Here is a 24,286-nt window from a genome sequence, read left to right as displayed (position 1 = left end):
TCTCTCTCTCTCTCTCTCTCTCTCTCTCTCTCTCTCTCTCTCTCTCTCTCTCTCACACACACACCCCCTGTTCACTTTGGGCATGCTCAGTTAATCAACCTCTTGGTAAGCAGTGCTGGTGCCGAGGCTCTGTTCCATCTGGGGGGTTTCAGACAGTTTTTCAGGAGAGTAGGGACCGGGTTGTGTCTGAAAAACCGGATGTGAGCAGCCCAGGCAGTATGCTGAGGGACGTCACTTCAACACGGGTCGAGGGTCATGCTGCAGGTTGGAGTGGTTCCTGCCAGTGAGTGGGAGCAGTGAGATTTGTGGAAGCAGGGGCGAATCCTACCAGGGCTGTGTTACTCTACCTCCATATCAGCTTGGCCGAGCATTAGAAAAGAGCCTCACTGGCCCACAGGCAGCTGGCTTCTCTCCGCACTCAGCGGAACGGCTGATAATCAGCAAAAAGAGACCCCTGATGATTACTCTGCCTCTGCCTAAGACGGTTGCTAACTGCTTGCCTGCTCACTCCTCAGAATGTCAAACTAGTACTCCGATTTTAAACCCCCCTCCCCCTTCCCAGTGTGCCATAGAAAAGCCTACAATGTCCATCAATCTCAGCTCTCTCTGTATCAGGGGTAAATGGGAATTTAATTGCCATTGGAACAGAATGAGGGAATTTTTGATTTCCCTCTGTATGTCATCCCCTATCAACCGTGGACAGATGTTATATATGTGTCTCTTCTTGGACACAAGTTGTCTGGCCTTGGTTGTCCAGTTCCGTCTCTGCGTTATGGGCCTATGCTGTGCTGCGTCTGACACACACCCATAACAGCCCTATTTTAGGATTTGCATTGCAGCAGAAGCATTATGGTTTTAAACAGCTTGTGCCTCCCCCTAACAAAGGGATTGCCAGAGTAAATAATGTGTTTGACGCCCAACTGATGAGTCATCACAAAAGCAGAACATCAGCTATCTTCTTTCACTGACAGCGCAGGCTCTCCACAGCACAGGTCAACACCACTAACGCTGCTCCTTGACAAGTTTATATAAATTTCAAGTGATTAAATATAAAGCATATTATACTGGATGAGTCACCATACCGTGACTGAGAAAAAAGGTTTTGTTTCATTTTGTTCCCCCATTTTTTTGTCTTTAAATAATTACAAGAATGTTTTTCTTGACATACATTAACAGTATCCTAAGCAATCAAGTAAAGCAGTGTAAAGTAGATTAATTCACTAAGACAAAGTGGCTGTTAAGCAATGATTTTTATTAAACTTCACCTGAAATTTAAAAGTTCCAACAACATCAACAGGTCCCCAGCACAGTGTATTGTAACTGATACATGATGTCACATTGTTTTAAAGAAAGAGGAAACTATCTAATTTAAGAGGGATCCTAAATAATTATTTAGCAAGATTTTAGTATCTAAAATGGATTAAAAACCTGGGTAAACACAAAATGCTCAACCCTTCTAAAAAATAGTAATTGGTATAATTATATGAATCTGTTTAGACACAAGATGTCAGGTTTTGTTGCTTTTAGACTCACTACTACTTGTGTTCTTTGGAGGTTGCACAGCTCAGTCCAGGCCACTTTTAGTGAATGTGCTATTATATACTTAGTCCATAAATTAGCAATTGCTTTGGCTTATGCAGTAATTATTTAAAGTAGGCATTGTTATTCGGTAAAGAGGAGTATCTCTGTTGAAGTCTGCCGACAGTAGCTGTAGCCAACACTGAAGTATATAACACAACTTATTAACTCTTCTAAGCACATAAGCCTTTTCAGTATTCTGTAGCTTAAGTGGGCTCAGCCGTGGTCATTCAATATTATCATGGCTCAGCTCATTATGACTTTGGATCCTTTCTTTAGTACAATTCTAAAAGATTATGGGAACAAATTAAAGTCCATTCTTGTGTGTCTTTTGTACAGGTATATCCAAGGTGCATCGTCTCCAAAGGACATGGTCATCATTGTGGATGTGTGAGTACCTAACTTCTCAGTCTCTTTCACTACCTCCTCTTTTAACATTTCCCCCTGGTGGGAGTCGATGTCTCCTCAAAGGGCTCTAGTGCCACCTGTTGGTCCGATGAAGCCTAAAGTTAAAGGAGGGCGACCGCTGCTCATTTTCTCACCTTCATTGAAGTCCACTTGCTATTGTATACACCACCATCTAAAACATACATACAGATGGGATTTTGAATGTGTGCCTAAACATAAAAGGTCTAGTGGGAGTACAAAACGGTTAAACCAGTCCGTCACAAGTTAGAAAACACTTTAGATTAGGGCTCGTCTAGTATAACTGAGATTCTAAGTGCCTCATTGCGTCTTCTCCGCAGGAGTGGAAGTGTCAGCGGACTCACTCTGAAACTGATGAAAACCTCGGTAGTGGAGATGCTGGACACTCTATCAGACGATGACTATGTGAATGTGGCCAGGGTAAGTGGAAGCATGCATCATGGATTGCAATTAATAATACAAATCAACCCTGAAAGCACCAATAACACAAATATTTGATGTATTCATTATGCAGCTGGTAATCAACCAGGGAGTCATTGAACAGCACACAGTGTTCCTACTGCTCCCAGTTGTTGCTTACAGTGAAAACACTGCACTTCCCTCATTATAGTGTATTTACTTTTCCTGCACCACTGTTGTCCGTGTGGGATTGTGCCTGTCTCTTCCTTTCCATCTCTGCTGATTACCAAGTTTTCTATTAGGACTAATGTTGAGGGAAACATTAACTTCATCCTATATTGCAGGAGAGATAACACACACACAAACACATCCACATGCTCGGTGTGGTGGCTCTGTTGGGATACTTCCCTCAGTAATCCTTCTTAATCCATTGCTCTTAGCCACTGTATGCCTGTAAATCCCAGCTCTAAAAGCAAGAAATGAGCATGGTAATCTGGGTGGAAGCGCATCTGATTTTCACCCCTATAAAGAAAGGAAGGGCTTACAAAAGCTTGCTGTGAATTATTTGCAAACACAAAAGACATTTATAACCAAAAATCATCAAAAATAATGTTGATGAAAATAATCATCAAATACCATGTCTGATGTCTACATACTTCTTTATAACAAACTGTAGCCTCACTTCTTAAACGGTGATATAATTTGTTACAATAATACAGACTTTCTTTCATAGGACTTATTTTGTATTCATTATAGATAGTAGATTTAGCCTAGATTCTTTATTGTTCAGCTTGTTTCACAGCTACTGTATTTCCTAACATTTTAAGACACAATAGATGTGATATTAACAAACGACACAGTGATGGAAATGTAATATGTGGCTCTGAAGACTTTAGCGTGTTTTGATTTTGCCAAACACCAAGCCATGAGAAATGTCAGCTTTTCTCGCACATAATGTTTTACATCAATCTGTCCTGAAAATGTCAGTATATTTTAAAGCTGACCTTCAAAAAGAAACACCATTTGAAACCTGCTATTACAGACATTGCTGCTAATATTGTAATCACGCATAGACACTGCACACAAGTTGAGAATATATGCCACGTGCACACCCAGACATCACACAACCTGCACACGCAGTTTTAGGTTAATATGGTGGATGAGATGAGACACATGATATTACCTTGGCCGGGTTTCTGTTCAGTGGTTTGCACTGGTGTTTCAGGTGCACCTGTTCTTTGTGTGGAAGTTGTAATTACCAGTGTTTACTGCCAGCCGGAGAGTAGCAGTGTACATCTGCACACATCCACATTTGCATCCTACCACCATGAACTGTGCACACAAAAACATACAGAGAGACACAGTCTCAAAATTGTTGGACGAACATTTTTTTTCATGGTTATTTTGTATTTTTGTCGGGAAAAGCATGTATACTTATGTACATGTGCGTGTTTGCATTTTCCCTTCTAGTTCAACGAGAAAGCCGATGCCGTTGTTCCGTGCTTCAGGACTTTGGTCCAAGCCAATGTTCGGAACAAGAAGATCTTCAAGGAAGCCGTCATGCATATGCAAGCCAAAGGAACCACAGATTACAAGTCTGGCTTCACATTTGCCTTCGAACAGCTTCTTAATGTAAGAGCCAACAAGCCTTTCAGAGAAGGGCAATCCAAGGGTGGATGTTTGCTTGTGGCGGAATAATTGTGTGCCTCTAGAAAGTCGTCAAAAATGTGCTAGAACTATGTACTGAAGCTCCAGCATGTTATTATATATCCTGTCAAATCCAGTTAGTACAGCTGAATTAGCAGTGATAAAACAGTGCTGACAGTGAGGGGTGCAGGTTTTGTATGAGACATTTCCAGAGTTCTGTCATTGTCGAATGTAGGTCTGATAACAACCGCTGTTGCGATGGAGTGACGCTCGGGTTTGCAGCAGCCAGCACCCCGGTGAGGTGTTTCTGCAGCAGGCGTCCACGTGCTCTCGACACAGGTGCTGCCTCAGCTCCGTATGCTGCTGTGTATTTTAAGAAGCTGCCACCCTAATGGGCTCTGATGAAATGATTGATGAGCGCAGCCCAGAGGAGATCAGACACTTTATATTCCTCTGGTGGGCTTGGAAGCTTAGAGCCAAGTGCCAGCTGCCCCCTCCCCACCTTGCCTTGCCAGCAGAATGAGAAATAAAAAGGCCTGTTTAATCACTGTCCGCGGCAGACTCACTCCTGTGATTGGTACCAGCACAATAAAAATATGTAATTGTAGCAATATTATTTATCATTATTAGAATCTTGTCAGATTGACATGCCACTGGCCTGCATATCAATGGCAGCTGCAGTGCAGGCAGGCAGGCTTTGTATCAAAGCAGAATGCTAAAAGCGGGTGCCTGGCTATGAGCACATAGTGCTGAAATCAAATTTAACGCTCGAGTAACGTTGTATACTTCAAATGAAATCTTAAAATTACAAGAGAATGGAAGCAAATAGGAAATGTGTAAAAGTTTAGATGGGTTAATTGCAAGAAAATATGTGAAAATGATTATGTGGACAACAATTAATAATTTAATCTTACATTTCCAGAATAAAGCACTGCTTTCTGTCTGCTCATTATATGATGCATTAGGTAGACTACTCTAAACACTATGTTAATATTTAGTCAGTAGAATTTCCAGGATTTCAGTAAAGACAATAAACTCTTCATCCTGCTTTGGAAATCGTCAATGTTTAACTTCAGTCCTAAATGAAAAATACAAATCCACAGTGACAGAAAAAAAAAGGATAAAAATCCTACACACAGCACATTGTTAGCCATACATTACATCTAAACAGGAACACTGTTTGATTGATCAAGAATGGTCTGATTCAAGTACATTCCCATATAACATACAGGAATGGTCCACTTTCATCCGTTTTTTTATCATACTAAAAAAATCATTAACACTTTCAACCCAATATTTTGGATTGTATTTATTTCCCTTTTGCTTCTTTGATGTATCTGCAACAGTACCACACTGTTTTAAATGAGATGCATGATCACCTTCCTCTTTGATTCTTGCATATTCTTTAACCTGTCTCCCTACCTCTTACTTTGCTCTTCTCTCCTCCTTCTTCTCTCTTCATGTGCCACAGGAGAGCAGTGCCCCGAGGGCCAACTGCAATAAGATGATAATGATGTTTACAGATGGCGGGGAGGATCGTGCACAGGACATCTTTGAAAAGTACAACTGGCCGAACAAAACAGTGAGTCTGCCCCATGAGGCTTTTCCTATTCATCTGCATTGCTCTGCCAACGTAAGAGCTCATGCATTTCCAGAAACTTAGCAGACCCCTTTTCCTTCCCCGTCTCTGCTGACATTTTCTCATTATTGCACAGGCAGTTGTATTAGTCAGGTTGTTAGACATGCCAAGCACTCCAATCTGCGCACATAACGTCCTCTCCAAGCTACCTTCACGTCCATTTTGGCTGTTTTAAATCCAGATTTTTCTTCTGTGATTCATCTCTTTGGCCTTTTTTCAACTCACTCTGTCTTTTCTTCTGTCTCTCTCTCTCTGTGTTTCTTTCTTTCTCTCGTTCCTCTTCTGTCTCCTTTGTTGTTTTGCTGTTGGTGTTAACAGCTCTGACCTGCTAACTAATTAGCCACTTTATCATCAGGGCCTATACAATTACAGCTAATAGATATACTTGTTTCTGTATTTGTCCCAGTCTTGCAACTCTCTCACTGCAGCCTTGTATTTGAGACACTTGTGGGAGTTGACTGGGAGGCTAATCTAATCATACTCAAGATTTTTGCCTAGTAGTTGTCACATGACAGTGACCTTATTGCCATGCAGCAGAAGGTTTGTGTGGTATTGTGTTGTTGTCATTTCTTGTACAGATTGTGAAGCCTTTTGGGGCAGATTTGTGATATTGGGCAGTAATAAAATAAAATTGAATTGTTTTGCTCTATTAGCTGCCTCTGCAGGAAGTTTTTTTTTTTTTCTGGCATTGACGTCATATGATTTTGTCTTTTTTTGTCCTCGGCATCTCTTCATTTTGTCTTTTCCTCCATCCAGGTCCGTGTGTTCACCTTCTCTGTTGGCCAGCATAATTATGATGTCACCCCTTTGCAGTGGATAGCTTGTGCCAATAAAGGTAAGTGGACAAGTTTGATGTGTTAAAAGCATAGGTTTGTACTGGTAGTCAAATTAAAAAGACAAATATGGGTTAGTGCAGGCTTGGTGGGTCCTTGTGCCCGCTTTCCTCCGGATGTTGATTTTATAGGTAAAAAAATTGATATTAAAGGAAAAACCAGCATAAATGCTTTGTGCCATACTCAATCATTCAATTCACTCATTCAAAGCCCAGTCAATCTTAACACATAACTAATGAACCCGGTAGTACACTTCAACACATGTGTGGTCTGCTCAAGAGTGATGATTAAAAAAACTTGGATCTCAACGGGCAGCAACACACTGCTTTTTAGCTTGGTTTTAAGTTATTCCTTCACCAATTTTGGGTAAATATCAATAAAATAAAATAAATTATTAAAACCCAACTGCCCCATTGCAAACTCTTCATCACTAAGATTTTTCCAGGTGTCTGTCTTACTGCTTTGATGTTCGAATATATTTTTCACTCGTGTAAAGCAACCACATTCCCTAAAAAAACTCCACAAACAACAGGCTGCTCTATTTCCGACAGACAGTCTGACAACCCAAATGATTCAGGTGCTGTTCCTGTTAGCTTTTTGTCTGCATGAATCTCATCTTGACTCAGCTCATTTAATCCCAACCTAACTCAGATTGCTGTTGCTGTGGTCAATTTGGAACACTATTGTTTTTTTTTAGCCATAACACACTTCTTTTCCTCTCTTTTGTGGCTTGATTTAATATAGTTTCTCAGTGTTATTGTTTATCTAAAGCTGCTCCTTTACGAGGCCTTTAGCTGCCTGTATGAAGCTAACTGCTGCTGCTGATTAGCTTATTGCCTTCGGAGCCAAGTGCTTTAGAAGTATCTCCCCATAAATTGTTATTAATTAGCAGGAGGAGTCTGGTAGAAGGATGATTACCATGCCATCTCCCTGTCAAGCTGGGGAAAGTCCAGGATTACACCGCTGTGCCAACATGCTCTCTGCTAGTTGTGTCTGTAGTGATTACCATGGTACTAAAGTCTATGCCAGCATTAGACAATAATGTTGACACACCAGCCTCAATGGAGCTGTCCTCTCATATCTTCAGTACTTATAACTCTTTGGTATCTCACTCCAACATAGCCAGCTCCCTGACAGTTGTACAGGCCCTAACCCTTCACCCATGACATTTGACACAACAGCAGTAACACACAAGCACAAACACACACACAACTTGGCTACTTGGAGATGCTAGCTGTTGTCTCACTTAAGCTTCAATCCCATATTAAGAAGAAAGTAACCTCTCTTTGACTCTGGGGACAATGGAACCATTTCTTCATGCTCTAACAAAGTGTAACAAAAACCAAAACAGAAAAGAGGGTTACCTTCAAAAAGGAAAAAGGTGAAATAGAGAATAAAAGCAGGATATACCTTATACTGCATTGATGATCCTAATACTTCCACCAAAGTGCTGTTTATAATCCCAAAATAGGAAGAAAATATCCCACAAATGTGTAAACCGGTTTATATGGTGCCTCAGCAAAAACACTGATAAGATAGAAAGTAGTGCATGCTAGTGTACATTGCAGGAAAATACATACTCATACTCAACACAGTGTATCCTATATGTACATTATTCTTAACCCTACGAAACAATTGTGCAAAAAACACCATTTAGTAAAAAATAAATTATATATTTTTAAAGTCAATGGATGTGATATATTTTATCCCCTAGTAAAATGGACCACTCCAAAAGTTCCAAATTTTGGATTATGTTAGAGAAAAATTGACTTATAATAGTGCAGAGGCATTACATAAAGAAAAAAGGTTTTTAGTATGTATAATGTATAATTGTCCCTCACACAGCAGACATCTGTTGTAAACCTGCACAGCACAGAGGATATCTTCAATGCAGTTTCACTTTTTAGCACCAGCCTATATTTTCCTCTCTTCACCTCTCATCGAGCTTTGCCCTACACCCACAGACGCCACCTCTCTGGCATGCTGCCAAAATCACTGGAACAAAGCTACTGCTCTGAACAAAACTATAGCAAATAGCTGTGCGCTGCATGTTTGTGTGTGCACCATAGATTATGTGTGCAGAGATGTACATGCATAATGTTAGCATGCTCAAATGTGCAAATGAATAAGACAGATAAGGCAAATATCGACACAAACCACTGCGGCACAGTGCATAATGCATCAAAATAATGACAGTCAACTCAGCCTTTTAACATTCTGAGGAGGCTGTCTCCATTTCACCACTCTTTGTATAAACACTCGTGGCTTTAATAACTTGGGGAGCGGCGTGCTTATTGACCCAGTCGGTAACTCTCGTCCATTCCTAATCAGCAACAGCAGTGCCTGGGGCCCAGCATTACCAATAAGCTTCCACAGTTATATCCTACCGCACAACCACGAGTGTAGAGAGGTCAATGGCCACAAGCTGTACCATGCCTGCTTGGCCCAACACCATCAGCTGGAGATGCTGGCATTGAGTGTAGCTAATAACATGGAAGAGATTAGTCCCTAATCTACAAATAGATCGCTTTTGTGCACACTGTGACTGTTTAAAAAATGTAGACAGTACATGACAAAAGCAGGCACCATGACGCAGGCTGGATGCAACGCTTTCTGTTTGAACATTGTTTTTAATCTCTTCTCTTAATCTTCAGGTTACTACTTTGAAATTCCATCGATTGGAGCCATCAGAATCAACACCCAGGTAAAGCATATGAAGTGTGTACAAGCTCGTGAATGCATCTTTTTGAATTCACAAAAGGAAACAAACAACTTTAAGCAAGAAGCTAGTCAATTCTTCCTTCACGATTGCTTTGATGATAACTGTACAGATTGCAGATATGCTTTTAAGTATTCCATAACAAAGGGACAGAGGACGACGCAACTAGATGACTACAGAAAGGAAGTTACATTGTTGGAGATGGAGTGATAACAAATAGGCTTGTGGTCTTTATGTGAGAATGTTTCTGGAGGAACTGATATAGACTTTTAGATCTCTTTCTTTCACTCTCTCTTTTTTTACACAAACACAACCCCCCCATAGGCCCTACACCTCATTCCAGCTGTAGAAATGGACTCAGTTGCTGGGAGGTAGGGGAACTACTGCAAAGCCCTCTCCCCCCTTTCTCTTCCCCCATCCCCATCCCCTCCTACCTCCCACCCCCATCAACCCCCATGAGTGATCAGGCCCTAGAATATACTGTCAGCTGTTCCATTAACTCCAGCATATTTATATTCTGAGAACTGCCACTTACTCTAATAGGTTTTCTGAAGGTAGGTGACTACAGCTCTCTGTATGGGCCCAGAAGACACATTATTTAATCGTACTCTGCCCTTCAACATCACACACTCATCACATCACCTGACTAAGATGGCAACATTCACATAACAGATGGACCATAGAGGGCTGAAATATTATCATTCATAATTTCCTGAGTCATGTGATTATGTTGAAAGAGTGAAAACCCTTTGAAAATAAATGGCACTATATTTTGTGTTTCAGCGCAGTTAACCAAGACTGACGTTTAAAGCTACTTATGTCATCTACTCTGGGTTCTTTGTATAATATTTCAGTGAAGCAACAGTAACAGACCAGGCTTTAGCTAGGATGTTTGTGTTTGGAAGGACTGTACTGATAAGTATATTCTCTGCAATTGTGGTTGTTAAGGTACCCAGGGAGACAATATCATTTAATCAACACAGGGAGATGCTGCTGGAGACTATAAGGTGTTCTTTGGATCACATATCTCTAGTTGCTGACTTTTTATGTTTCCTAGATTGTTCTAGCTAGGCTGGAAATGTCCCTTATATCCCATGAAAGGTCTGGCTGTCATTGTCCTGATGGAATATCTCCCTGTGGCGCGTTAAACTGGACTTTTATTGAGCTAATAATAGAATAGGTTACGCCTGTCAGCACCTCGCTGCTCAGGCAATGAAAAAACGGTTAAAAGCATAATCCTGAAATAGCAGTATACAGGGCGACCCTTTTGTGTATTGAGGGTAGATACAAGGGTCAGAAATCTGCAATAATGTTTCCCTTTTTGCTGCAAAACGGGTGTGAATTTGTTATCCTGTGAAAACGGCTAATGTTGAAATTAACATTTGACCCTGACAGAGCTACTGCATTTTCACTGATCGTGTTTTTACATTTAAATATATTGTGTTGATACATATAATAGACATTTGGCATTAGAATTCACATTGTTGAATAGACGTCCGCACCGTCTGTATAATTAGAGAATAATGTTGCTGCCTCTTGTCTTTATAATGACAAAACACTAAAGGCTCTCAGTGCAATTGGCCCGTCCCCGGCAGGCTTTTTTCCCCTCCAAATTGTGCAGTTGCATCGGATGTCATGAGGTCAATCACTTAATAATCTAACCAATTACACACCATCTCTAAAATGATAAGAATCAATAGGTTGTTCACAAAAAAGACATATCAGCTTGTGTGAGGTGGCTCTTGAGAACAGAAAAATATAGTGAATATGATGTATTACTAGTAGACTTAACCCCTCACCTCTGTTCACAATAGCTGTGGGACATTCTCACAGTGCTGGCAATGACAGTAGAGCCTCTGGGAGAATGGCCTGTTTGCATGTCGTACCACTGACACCCTTAATGTGTTTTTAATAGCTCTTTTGTAATGATGAGAAATGGCCTTGAGTGGCTCTGGACTGGAGGCTTTATGGCTCGGCAGGACCAGGATCCTGTTGCTGGTGGCACACTGGTTTATGGGGTGACAGAGAGGAGGCCTGTCAGGGTCTTATAGTTTTATGACAGATGAACGTTGGCTATTCCAGCTCTTTGCTTTTAACGCCTTTACATGACAAGCACTATAAACGTTTGTTTGATTGTGTGGTGACACTAGCATGTGTGGTTTTGCTGTTGCAGGAGTATCTGGACGTCCTGGGTCGTCCCATGGTGCTGGCTGGGAATAAAGCAAAGCAGGTGCAGTGGACAAATGTCTACCAAGATGCTCTGGTAAGAGAGAACTTAAAAATACCTTACCTCATTAAATGTTTTTTTAAGTTTAAATCTCAGCTGATTTATTTGCAGCTTATTGTGTTTATTGGTTTGGAGTTTCAATTATGCACCGTGTAAAGTTCTTTTAAAACGTAACAAAACACTTTTATCTGGATTTCTTATGTGTGTTATCAGGGTTTGGGCCTTGTCATCACTGGGACGGTGCCGGTCTTTAACTTCACTGTTGATACCGTAAGCTCTCAGGTAAAAACAACACTACAATACAAGACATGGAGCTTTAACCAGCAGCTCATCCTTTATATTAATGAGCCTTTACCTTTATCATTTTGTAAGAACAATGTTTTTATTGTAATTTGTGGCGTTAAGGCTATCTAAGGTTATTCAAACAGAAACAAGAGTTGGAGTAGCAGATGGGCTTAAAGTTTTATTTTGCCTCTTTATGGCATCCACCCAGCTGCATCTCCTATAGGCAACACCGCCTCCCTCAGGTGACATCAGACATCACAGCCTACGATCTCCATGACCAAAGTATTTACTCTGAGCTTATCACATAGGCTTAAAGCAGTGATGTTGCTGAAAAAGGACTTAGTTTAAGATAGGACTAATCAGATTGCACACAAAGTAATAACTTAAATATTGCTTGGAGAAGTTCTGGGTACTCTCACGGCACAGCTACCGACTCTCTGTGATTGTCTGATGCCAGTACAGCTGTGAATAATAAAATGTGAATAAAATGCTAATGATTTCCATATAATGTCCTTCCTACAGAATCAACTCATCCTTGGAGTCATGGGAGTAGATATTGCGATCAACGAAATCAAAAGAAAGACTCCTACATATAGAGTGAGCATGTTGTACATTAAATATCAGTCTCATATCTCTTTCACATTGATGTGTATTGAATCCCACCATTCACACTGTTTATGTGCAGCTTGGAGCCAACGGCTATACCTACGCCATTGACCCGAATGGCTACGTACTGCTGCATCCCAACCTGCGGCCCAAAGTAGGTCCACTATGAACATCGCCCCGCATCGAATGAGTTTAATGTCTGCCTGGTTCTGATGCCAAATGTGAACGTTTCTTTCCTGCTGACTGAAGTTAACCCCCCTCCTCCGTCTTCCCCTGCTTTCTTTCTCTTGTTCAGATCATTAACTTCAGGGAGCCCGTCACTCTGGACTTTCTGGATGCAGAGCTGGAGGACAGCAACAAAGAAGAGGTAAAAACAACCTCTCTGAAAAATCATCATTGCTATCAGCGTGTGTGTTTAATATACTTTTCATTTGTTGTTTTTGTTTTTGTTGTTCCCTTGTATGTACCTAAATGCCTTCTCACGCAGCACATCTCTCTCTCTCTTCCTTTCTCTCTCTCTCTCTTTCTGTCTTCAGATCCGTCGACAGATGATTGATGGCAAATCAGGGCAAAGGAAAATCAAGACGCTCATTAAGTCAGTTGATGAGGCAAGTCATCAATATATGAGACTCAATCATGATCCAAACTAGCGCCTTCCTGTATGCTGTTGTAATGAACCTGAATGACTCAGTATGTTTATGATCTGTTGTCTCCCTCCAATTATGGGAAGAGAGATGTGCTGAGGATGTGATGGTGTTACGTATTTCTCTTTGTGGTTGTCAACAGAGGTACATCGATGAGGCCATGCGGACGTATTCATGGACGCCTGTGGATGGTACAGATTACAGGTAGGTCTGAAATCAAACATGCATCAACTTGAACCTACGAGTAAGGTCCAACTTTGATACTTTGGATTCTTTCAGTTTGTGTCACAAGTCTCAGATTAACAGTTTACAGCTGTTAATCATCAAGCAGCGGTGTTTGTTCACTGTAGCTGCCACTCTGACGTACTTGGATTAGACAAAACATAACTGAAATAAAGGCAACTTGCTCATTTGCCTTCTAAATTTGCATTAAGTATTTTTCTCGCTCTCATAAAAAATCTTCAACAGTTCTCTCTTAAGCACAAATTAATTGCATAATTTAATCATCTCAAGACTTTTGTTGAGGTTGCATCGTGTTGCCATTTCCTCCAGGCAACACTTTTCAAATTATAGTTTATTATATACATTAGTGCTACAAATAAATGCCTGATGTGTGTTTTTATTACATCTACTGGCAGTGTGCCTGTCCATATGAGGCTTTCTCAGACATATTTCTATTAACATTCAACTCAAAGGGAAATGTCAGTGTTTTTAACAATCCTCATGTGTTTGAACCAGACATTCACAGCTCTACTCTGTCATGCATCCTTCACTTTAGAGTCTATGGACTTACTTTGTTCATGAAACTAAATTAGCTTTATATTATAGGTAGTCAACTGTAGCTTTGGCTCAGTCTGATGTTGATACTGTCGCAGCCCGATTTTCTATCTGTTCCAATTAATCCTCTTACTGATTTATGTTTTAGTTTTGTATGGCACCACAGAAAAAGAGATGAGGCATGTATTTCTATTTTTTGTCTTTTTAATTTCTGGCTTTGGTAGAAGAGAAAATATTTAGCAACATTAAGCATTTGTAGGTCAAGCTACGATGCTATAGTGGTCCCATATTACAAAGAAGGACAGATATTTATCTTTCATTTGAACCCCCTTAAAGTTTGACTTGACAGAAACTCAATCAGCAGTGTGTCACAAATATCAAGGATGTTTGATACTGTACAGAGTGAACTCGCTTTAAACGCTGTTGCTTTGCTTTGAAAGAGTCAGGGCTTCTCACAGCAGAGAGTCATCAAGGACGTGCCAGATGTATATTCTGACTGTTTGATTTGAGCCCATTTTGGACTCGGTTTAAAGATCCTCTGAATTGGAGACTTGAACTTCCTGGATAACGGCATTCAGTAGTCTACTGCAAAATTAGTGACCTAGTGGCTTCATGCTGAACTGGTTGGGTGTATCTAAAAAGTATAATCTATGAAGTCTTCTCAAACTTTTAACATTTACGCTTTTCTTTCATTCCTACTAAATGAAACCTACTTTCTCTCCATAAGTAATAGCCCATTGGATTAAAGGTACTGTTCGTAGTGCGTAGTGTAGCTTGTTAACAAACTTATGTTTCCATTCATTGCTTCATTTAAGGTCTAACAGAGGTGGTTAATGGTTAAATATTGTCCATCCTCACAAAACATTTTTTTTCTACATTTTGAAACCTGCATTTTTAAAAATCCATGTTTACCAGCTAGCAGTTTTCTTCTTCACAGTTTTTTCTTGATGTACATTACTGCCACCTGACAAAACCTGACCAAGTAAAAACCTGATCGAGTAGTGTGAAACAATTGGCGGGAATGTGTTTTGTGTCACCACATTTGCACGTGTGCATCCTTGTGTGAGTGTTAGCACATACTAGCAAAGCAGGGATAATAAAAACGTTGCTCCCCTGCACCACCAAAAACTTCCCAGGGTACATTTAAGGATGATCCCTCCCTGACATCCTATTAAAATGGTAATGTTACGTTTGGGTTTATGTACGTTGGATATGTGCATTCATAACGTCTTTCTGATTTTCTGCGTCTGCCTTGTTACCTGCAGTCTAGGGTTGGTACTGCCCACATATAGTGAGAACCACATCAAGGCCAACCTGAGTGACCAAATCCTTCAGGTGCAGTGTAAGTACCCGGTTGTACCCAGCATCCGTCACTCTCTCTCTCTCTCTCTCTCTCTCTCTCTCTCTATCTCTCCCTCTCTCTTTCTCTCTTTCTCTCTTTCTCTCTTTCTCTCTCTCCCAATATAACCTTATGCTCCAGTTCAGTCCTTTGTCCTGGGTGTCCAACATCATCATAGGGATGTCCGAGCGGAGTCGCCTGCCCCACTCCCCCCTCTTCTGCCCCCTCTCTACGCTCTATGATAGGCAGGATCATACCTGAGTCCCCCGACTCCTCTACTGCCCCCTTTTCCCTCCTGTCTTCATGCTGTGCTGTAAAATGGTGATGTTTTTTCTTCACACTGGCTGAAGAAAAAAATAACTGAACAGACAGAAAGGTGAAAGCTGTGGTTTTACTGTGTTACTCAGGTAAAAATAATGGTGACTTTTGTGCTATTATTTTTTTTGCCAAATGCTCTCGCCTCTTCTCCACCAAGTAATGATTCTGAAGCATCTGTGTTTAAAGTATTTGATGTTCTGAAAACCTGTGAAAACATGCATGCTTTTCACTCCTTATGATGGGTTTTATGATTTGGTGAATTTTCTTTCTGTTTTCTGTGTGATGTTTTTATTATTATTATTTCTTTTGTTAGATTGTGTGAGATGTTTCTCAGCTTTGGAATCATTCAGTGTATGAACTCCCACACGGCCCGGGACAAGGGCTCGTCTAATGTGGGAGTTTGGGTTTTTGTGGGTCTGAATGGGGACACATGTTGTCCCTCTCATTCTTTCTTTGTCCAGCCCTGTTACACCCCTCTTTTCCTGTTTCATTTTATTTTATTTTATTGTTTGACCATGGTTACTTTTTACAATTACTGGTTTTGTCTTTAATGTTTTCTTTTTCTGGATTTCCCAGTTTTGCTTTTCCTTTCTTTTCCTTTCCGTTGGTTTTCTGTTTCCTCGTTTGCTCTTGCAAATAAGACGTTCGCTCTTCATTTCTTTTTCTCTCTTGTCTTGTTTGACTTAAATTGGTTTCTTACTTTTAAGAAAACAATATTTTTATTCAAACAGTAATTGAATAAAATATTGTCTGTGATCCCCCCTTCCCACCCGAACCCCTGTTTCTTTTCTTGCTCACTCCTTCTCTGATGGATCCACACAGTGCCATACACCAAGGGCAAGTATACTCCATATTGGTCCACGTTTCCTTCCTTTTACTTCCTATCCCCTACCGCTGCCTCCTTCCCACACCTCTCGTCCTTTACCTTTTCCTGCTGCCCCCTCCTCCTACCCTCCCCTGTCCCAGCCTGCTTGCCTCTGTCCCTGCCCGTCTTGCCAGGACGTCCTCTTTTTTCCTCCTCTTCTTCTTCTTTTTATCCTTCCTTCTCCTCTTCACCCTCTTGCTGCAGCTCAGATCCCACATCTCTCACGATGGCTCCTCCGGTGCCCAACCTCACCCTCCTCCCCACGTATCCGCTGCTCAGAAGCAAATAAAAAACACCTACTAGACCCAAGGAAGACAGATATTCGTGTTCTCTGTTAAAATTTGTCTTTTGTCCTCCCTCCTAATGCCTTTCCTTCTGTGGATAGCTCCAAATGGGTTGTGTCTGCCTCCTTTCTCTTTCTTTGTCTCTCTCTGTCTCTCTCTTACGCTTTTTTCAATTTCTTTGATTTCTCTCTCTTCCTCATTTTCCTTTTCTATTTCTCTTTCACCTTCTTATTTCTCTTTCTTTCTTGTCTTTTTCTTACAGTGTCATTAGTTAATAAATGTCTTAACTAATTCTCATGCTAGGGCTCAGGTTTTGACTTTAATTCAATCTTTTTCTTAACTCTCTTTTATTAGTGCAACAGCTCGATCAGTTTTGAGCATGTTGAGCTTTACGTTCATTAAAAAGATTTCAACAAGCTATAATAGCTATAATATTGTATCAACACGCACAGCATATGTAAGTACCACCATTTAGTTATTGTAGAGTAAATAGGGATCTCTGTAACGTAGCTGTACTTCATTAATCTCCATATTAAAAAAAACACGTACTTAATGTTTGTTAGCTGCCGTAGTATCTCATCTGTAGCTGGAGATGTTGCAGCCTGCAGACTGACCCTTCAGGGCTGAGCCCGGTCCTGCCCACCCAGGTCCTTCCATGTCGTCAGGTGTTAGGGTGCTGTTCGGCGCAGCGCCTGACTCTTGTGTCATCCCTCTGTACTCCCTGTCTCCATCAGCTTGTCTCCCTCCTTTCTCCCCCCTCAGACTGCCAGGGGCACCGCCCAGCACTTCCTCAGTAAACCTGACCCCGGATGTGCACGGCATTGTGGGCGGAAAACTACCTGGGCACTCTATTTTAGCTCTAAAATTTCATTCCTCTGCTGTACACAGTTACAGGTCTTGACATAATGAGAAAAGAACATGTTGGATTCACTTGTTAAGGCTTTAATGATGGTTCATTTTTTGTGCTGTTTTGTCTGTGATAGATGAAATGAAGTTGCCCTTCGACATGCCCTTCACAATGCAATGCATATCCTCTGATTATGTGTCTCTCTGAGCTCTGTGCCCTGCCAGTCTGAGGGGTGACCACTTCCATCAGGACCTTCACCCACCTCCCCTGCAATAGTTGGCCATGTTGATGCCTGCCTGCTCTTAAAAACACTCATTGTGGATAATATGTGTGAGAACTTGCTTCCCAACTCCTCACGTCTTGCAAGTCAGTTCTCAGACATCCAAAATATTCTAGACTGAAACCAAATTAATCTGAAATGTTTGTTGACAAAGTGAAAAAGAAAAAGAAGGTGTGAGTGTTTGTGAAACTTAAGAAGTCGACCATTGAGAGTCAGGTTCTATTTTTGGCACCATCTTGGCTAACGCTAATGTTCCCATGATACCTCACTGTTGCTATGGTAAACCCCCTTATGCGTCCCTGCAACTCTGAAGATCAGCTGCTGTTTACCCACAACTCCCGACTGCCCTGCCCACTGCTCTTCCCCGATAATCTTCCCCTTTCTGTTGCAGATTTTGAATCACTGCTGCCAAACAGTTTTGAGTCTGAAGGACATGTATTCATTGCTCCCAGGTAGCCCTGTGTGTGAATGCTTGGTGTCGTTGATGGTCATCAGTGTTTGGTCTTGTCTTTCGATGCACTGTCCATGTTCAGCCTTTTTTTATCTATCATCTGCTTTTTTGAAATAGTCCTTTGTGGTGTCAAGTTGCACTGTGTGGAAGTGGCTGTGTTTCACTTATTAATTTTTCATTTTGAATGGTGTGTTAACTCAGTGGTTCCAAAACTTTTTCACTTCAAGGACCCCTAAACTGACACAAATTAGACCACAAACATCAATCTCAGGTTTTATGATTCAGCACGTGTGTTTTAATACAGAAAGTGAGTGCAACCCATGACCAAAATTAGTCATAAACGCAGTCCCAGGAACCCACTTTGAAGACCACTGTGTTAACTGAAAGTACTACATTTAAGGAAAATACTAAATCCATCATAAGCTTATAATATGATTTGATTTTGCATTTACCCATTCTCCTTCCTGAGTTAACCTCATTACAACAAAGTATTTAAGCCACATTAAATCTTCTTTGCCTGGTGCTACTGTGGTGGTGTATGTTTGTATTACCCTTTTACAATTAGGAGTTGCTGGTTTGGAAAAATGGATATTGGACGACAAAAGCTACCGTAATCTTTGCATGTGATGTTTTGTTATCAAACCCTCATGGCCTCCAGCTGCAACCTGAATTCTGAAACACACTTATAGAAATCACTCCTTCATTGAGATGCGTCACAGTCCCAACCACATTGTGTTTTGATCAACATCCATCTTAGCATATTGGAATTTAAGCTTTAAGACACGCATGTATACAGCTTCATGCATCCCCACTTTGTGTTGAGTGTCCCTCTGTTAAGGACAGCCAGGCAGGAGTGTAAATACTGCATAAACATGTTTGCTTTTAGCTTCTTTCTCGGAGTTAAAACGCCTTGTCTGTTCCTCAGGGAGTACTGCAATGATCTGGAACTGTCCAACAACAACACCGAGTTCCTGCTAAACTTCATTGCCCTCATGGAGAAGGTGACACCAGACTCCAAACAGTGTAAGTTTCATTTCTTTTTCACTCACACTGATATTAAATGAATTTATTCAAAATTGACTTAAAGCAGGCACACTTATGTTTTTGTTAATCAAATCCAAATAAAATCCATTTGATAAGACCAAAACCAACCATAAATGAATCCCATTTCTAAGTATTGTCTGTTTAGTCAAAGTTTAGGAAAATGTCAAATCATCACTTGCAAAGAGACAGGTTGAGTTTTGTAAATGTACTTGTCTGGAAATTGGTGAAACTGAAACTGACAAATTTGGGGGGAAAAAACATTGTGTTCATAATCACTACAATCGTAAGTGTTTTTGTTTGGTTACATTTTGACCAAAAGTGGACTGGGTGAGTTTAAGATGTGTTTAGGAAGACAAATCTACATCTGATGTGGAAATAACTGACATTCGGTTTGTCTGCACCTTTTTCTGATCATTGCTACCTAAACATGTTTAGGTGACAATTTGCTTCTCCATAACCTGATTCTGGACACTGGCATCATCAGGCAGCTGGTTGAGAAAGTGTGGAAGAATAAAGACTTAAATACGTGAGTATGATCAGGGAACTTCATTTTAAGATTTGAGTCTGAATAAGATTTAGATTGGATTTTAGTAGGCACTAGGATAGATCAGCTCTCTCCCCTTTCATTTATTAAGCTGTCCTGTCAATCAAGGCCTAAAAATGGCCCAAAAAAGTATTTAAAAAAAAAAAAAAAATTGATTTTGATGTCTTTTCTCCATCCTGACGTCTAGATATGGCTTTCTGGCCGTGTTTGCTGCAACAGATGGCGGTGTAACAAGAGTGTTTCCGAACAAGTAAGTGCACTCCTCATCAAGGCTGTGTGTCTGTAGATCTGTTATGTTTTTCACTTTAGTATCTTAAAGTAGTAAGTCGGGAAGACTTCAAATGTTACAGTATAGTGGGAGGCATGTACATCAGTGATGTACAGTTTGAATGCCTGTCCAATGTGCTCTTAAATCTCAGAGCCGCAGAAACCTGGGAAGAAGACCCGGAGCCGTTTAATGCCAGCTATTACCGACGCAGTCTTGACAACAAGGGCTACATCTTCAGAGCACCTTATCGAACAGGTGAATGATTCTTCTTTCGGTCTCGGGTCATATATCTCACACTAAGCCCTCATAATGTGTAGTGGCTCGTATTTTCTAACCTCCCTCCTGGCTTGTTTTTTTAAATTTTGTTTCCCTCTTGAAGCCCGGGATGAGCTGCTGAACCCAGATAACGACACCATAGGGATCCTGGTCAGCACGGCTGTGGAGATCACAGTAGGCGGCAAGACCATCAAACCTGCAGGTGGTTTCAGCTCTGAAAGAGGAGACAAACTCCAAATAATAATCGATGCAACAGAAAATGTTTTAGAGCATAATTACACGTCTGTGTGTCTGTTTCTTGTCACTTTGTGTGGACATGTTTGTTGGGCCTTTTATTTGCATCTGTCTTTTTGTTTTTTCCTAACTTCTCTTTCTCTCAGTGGTCGGAGTAAAACTAGACCTTGAAGCCTGGACGGATAAGTTCAAGATTCTTGCCAGCAACCATACAGACAACCATCAAGGCTCTAATACAGTAATGAAACATACATTAAAAGTTCATTATATTTACAAGCTTATGTCTTCAGCAGTATTTTTTTGATGCTCTTTGTTGTTTTCTCTGTGACAGTGTGGACCAAACAGAGGCTGTGAAATGGACTGTGAAGCCAACAGTGAGGTACATATTTCTGCTAACGTCTAATGAGCTTTCTGTATTCAGCTCGATCTACTGTATCATAGCACTGTACAGTTTGCACTCCTAATGAACAGCCCATCTTTGCCTCTGCAGGATCTCCTGTGTTATTTAATAGATGATGGTGGATTCCTAATCATGTCTAATCAGAAGGATGACTGGAACAAGGTGGAGTTAATGAATTCATTTTTACACCGAGCACTGTTTCTAACTAATCTTTAAACTGATATTAACCAATGGTTATTCCCCACAGGTGGGCATGTTCTTCAGTGACGTTGATCCCTACTTGATGTACGCTCTTTACAACAATTCCTTCTACAACCGCAAGCAGTCATTTGACTACCAGTCTGTGTGTGAACGGATGCCCAACAGTGAAGCCGGAGCTGCGCCCAGAGGAGTGTTTGTGGTAAGAACAGCAAGAATTAAAATAGTGGACTAGATGACAACACGTTGAATTTATGTCATACGGTGCAATTGATGGATGTGTGATTGAAATATTATTGTCACATGTGTCTCTTTTCGTATGAATCTGCAGCCTACAATCGCCGATTTTGTAAACGTGGCTTGGTGGACATCTGCAGCTGCATGGTGAGACTCCTCAAGCTCAAATGAAGAAGAAAAAACACGGCTGTAACATAGAGTACACACATACTGTACCTGATAAAAGAGATTTGAGGGATACCTTTAGTACACAGTACCATTTTCACTACAAAATACATTGCTGTAACGTTTTACTGATACCCATTTCCTGTCTCCTCAGGTCCTTGTTCCAACAGTTTATGTATGGACTGGCTTATCATAGCTGGTTTGTCACAGGTGGGTGCAAACAAGACAATCTTGGTGTTTTACATGTCTGCATGTAAAGTTTAAAGCTTTAGTGCATACCTTTTTAATATTAATTAACGTCTCTTTAAACGTCTCTCTCTAAAGCAATTGCTTAATGAGTTGCTACAAAGCTAATTAAGACACAGCTCCACACAACTCTCTCTGTATTTCTCAGGATGGCTATGCTTAGAAAATTGTGTCGTCTGGCGACTTTTGAAGATAATTACATCTTCCGGATTGCTCCGGTACCGCAGGAAATTCTGTCGGATGCATGTAGTTTCCTTCCGCTTTAAATTCGGTGGACTATTTTTGACTGCTCCTTAGGTCTCTGGAGGGTAAATTGAGACAGCTAGCTAGACTATCTGTCCAATCTTGGTTTTCTTAGTAGCGGGACCCTCCTTCAGCTCGCTTTGGAGGAGGGTCTGGCAAAGTGAGACTACAGGAATATAAACAACTAACAGCACCTAAAGCTTACTAATCAACACCTTGCACCTTATTTGTTTAATACGTAGACAATCATAAAAACTGTCATTTGTGGTTTTATGGGGAAGTTATGGCAACAATTGTTTTTTCTCACAAAATAATAACTGTATTTCAGCAAATTTTGAAGTATTTTTGACCACTATTTTGACGCTCTGGTGATGCTGCAGATGAGGTGGATGCAGAAGGAATTGACTCCAAAGAGCGAAGTTGTGTAATGATCCAGACTCAGTACTACTTAAGTAATCTCAGCAGCTCCTACAACATACTGCAAGACTGTGGCAACTGCTCCAGGTCTGTACAAACACACACACACACACACACAAACGCACAAATGCACTGTGAGAGAGGCACAGTTAGCAAGATTCATCTTTCTGTCGGAGCTAATAAACTCTGCTGATGATTAAACTGCATCAGCTCTAATGAAACGGTCACATCATTGGCTAAATGAGCCTTGCAAGACTGTCTCATGAATCTCACTGATCCATTGGCAAATGAGATTGTGATGTAAGCAAGCAGAGGGGGGTTGTTGACTGAGTTGTCTATCTATTTTTCTCTCTCTCTCTCTCTCTCTCTCTCTCTCTGCCTCTCTGCTTCTCTGCAGGCTGATTCATGCCAAGAAGATAAACAACACCAACTTGCTGTTTGTGGTGGCAGAGAAGATGCCATGTAACACCTGCGAGATAGAGAAGCTGTCCCAGGAGGAGGAGGAGTGTATCCTTTTTCACATTGTACACCAGCTGGCAGAAGAGAAGACTTACTAGATTACTTCTCCGTATTACCATACCTGTGAAAACGCAGATGTGTCACATTCATTTCAAGGTTATTTTTATCATGGTGGCGTGAATCATGATCAGTCATTTAACATCTGTAGGACTGGGTGATTAATCAGGGTGTGGGTGGATGATGAAACATTGCAACAACAACAACAAAAAGACAGACAAAAGCTGAAATTCAAAGCTTTTTTACTTTTCCTTAATTGAGTCCATTTGCAGTCAAGGAGGAAAATCCATGTGAAGACTTGACCGTGGCACGCTATCGAAAAGGACCCTCCACCTGCTATGACAACAACATCTCTGTAAGATATTTCAGCACATGTATTCAAATACAAATAAACTGTAAGTTTGTAAAAATGTAATTGTAAGGAGCATAATGTCCATGGAATAGACTCTGATAAAAGTCACAACCTAATCTAAGAATCATGAATAGGACATTAGTGCATACAGGTAATGGTAGTGGGTAATAAGCACTGACTTTCAGCAGAATCATAATGTGACGATTAGATCTTTTAATTATATTGTTTCATTTTTCCTGTCCATAATAATGATTCTGAGCAACAGTGAGACGCAGTTGATTACAATAAAAATCTGATTATTTTGCATGTAATTTTGCAAACATTAGCTATATAGAGGACAGGCCATTAGTGTGAGAGAGGACATGCAGTTTTTAGTTTACCTTGAAGTTCATGACAACTGTAGTTCTTTATCTTTAAGGGAATAGTAAGATATCTCTTGTTGAGAGTTAGGTGTGAAGACTGATACCACTCTGGAGGCTTGTCATTACGTGGAGAATGCTAGGCAACCAGCTGAGAGTTACTGTAGTGAGTCACTGTATTCACTATACAGTGCACTACATTTACTGTCCACCATTTTATTTCAATGTCCAAATTCCGTGTGCATTGTGAAGTTGATCCACTATGTAGTGCCTCCACTAATTCTACAGTGAAACAATCAATTTTATTGATGCTAAAATTACAATTGAGCATTATTGATTACGCTAAATGATGATGATGATGATGAGTTTCTGAAAACTCAATTTAATGCACACTGGTGAGTGTCTCTTATACAGAGAGCAGTGAATGAGTGAACAAGAGAGTGATTTTGGACAAGATAAGAACTAATTTAATTAGTGACCTTTAAGTTTGCTGGTAAGCAGATTTAACAGACAGACGAATATGGCATCAATCTTTTTATTTTACTCTTGGTAAGAAATAAAATAAATATGTCTCTCAATATATCAAACTATTCCATAAATAATCCCAAATTTAAATTTAAACT

At 40.6% G+C, this 24,286-nt stretch overlaps 1 protein-coding gene across 4 annotated transcripts in view; it reads left to right on the top strand.

Annotated features, from left to right (window-relative positions):
- Window positions 1-24,286, top strand: part of cacna2d2a (calcium channel, voltage-dependent, alpha 2/delta subunit 2a) — a 162,380-nt gene that overhangs the window by 113,300 nt on the left and 24,794 nt on the right. For 3 of the 4 annotated variants that reach the window (XR_004656261.1, XM_034868796.1, XM_034868794.1), the window contains 30 exons: window positions 1,918-1,968; window positions 2,325-2,424; window positions 3,874-4,035; window positions 5,522-5,632; window positions 6,446-6,524; window positions 9,177-9,226; window positions 11,415-11,504; window positions 11,682-11,750; window positions 12,276-12,350; window positions 12,439-12,513; window positions 12,655-12,726; window positions 12,896-12,967; window positions 13,146-13,207; window positions 15,046-15,122; window positions 16,260-16,274; window positions 18,105-18,165; window positions 19,090-19,187; window positions 19,644-19,734; window positions 19,940-20,002; window positions 20,172-20,275; window positions 20,400-20,498; window positions 20,677-20,768; window positions 20,862-20,909; window positions 21,021-21,092; window positions 21,178-21,330; window positions 21,460-21,512; window positions 21,685-21,740; window positions 22,400-22,523; window positions 22,834-22,943; window positions 23,225-23,307. Coding sequence is in view for 3 of the 4 variants with exons in the window: in XM_034868796.1 (XP_034724687.1) it covers window positions 1,918-1,968; window positions 2,325-2,424; window positions 3,874-4,035; window positions 5,522-5,632; window positions 6,446-6,524; window positions 9,177-9,226; window positions 11,415-11,504; window positions 11,682-11,750; window positions 12,276-12,350; window positions 12,439-12,513; window positions 12,655-12,726; window positions 12,896-12,967; window positions 13,146-13,207; window positions 15,046-15,122; window positions 16,260-16,274; window positions 18,105-18,165; window positions 19,090-19,187; window positions 19,644-19,734; window positions 19,940-20,002; window positions 20,172-20,275; window positions 20,400-20,498; window positions 20,677-20,768; window positions 20,862-20,909; window positions 21,021-21,092; window positions 21,178-21,330; window positions 21,460-21,512; window positions 21,685-21,740; window positions 22,400-22,523; window positions 22,834-22,943; window positions 23,225-23,307 (2,467 nt within the window). In the remaining variant the exon portion in view is untranslated. The remainder of the gene's footprint in view (window positions 1-1,917; window positions 1,969-2,324; window positions 2,425-3,873; window positions 4,036-5,521; window positions 5,633-6,445; window positions 6,525-9,176; window positions 9,227-11,414; window positions 11,505-11,681; window positions 11,751-12,275; window positions 12,351-12,438; window positions 12,514-12,654; window positions 12,727-12,895; window positions 12,968-13,145; window positions 13,208-15,045; window positions 15,123-16,259; window positions 16,275-18,104; window positions 18,166-19,089; window positions 19,188-19,643; window positions 19,735-19,939; window positions 20,003-20,171; window positions 20,276-20,399; window positions 20,499-20,676; window positions 20,769-20,861; window positions 20,910-21,020; window positions 21,093-21,177; window positions 21,331-21,459; window positions 21,513-21,684; window positions 21,741-22,399; window positions 22,524-22,833; window positions 22,944-23,224; window positions 23,308-24,286) is intronic. The other variant, XM_034868795.1, reaches the window with a different exon arrangement.

Source organism: Etheostoma cragini, chromosome 4 (genome assembly GCF_013103735.1).
Source record: "Etheostoma cragini isolate CJK2018 chromosome 4, CSU_Ecrag_1.0, whole genome shotgun sequence".
Taxonomy (NCBI): domain Eukaryota; kingdom Metazoa; phylum Chordata; class Actinopteri; order Perciformes; family Percidae; genus Etheostoma; species Etheostoma cragini.
This window is presented reverse-complemented; position numbering and strand designations above follow the sequence as displayed.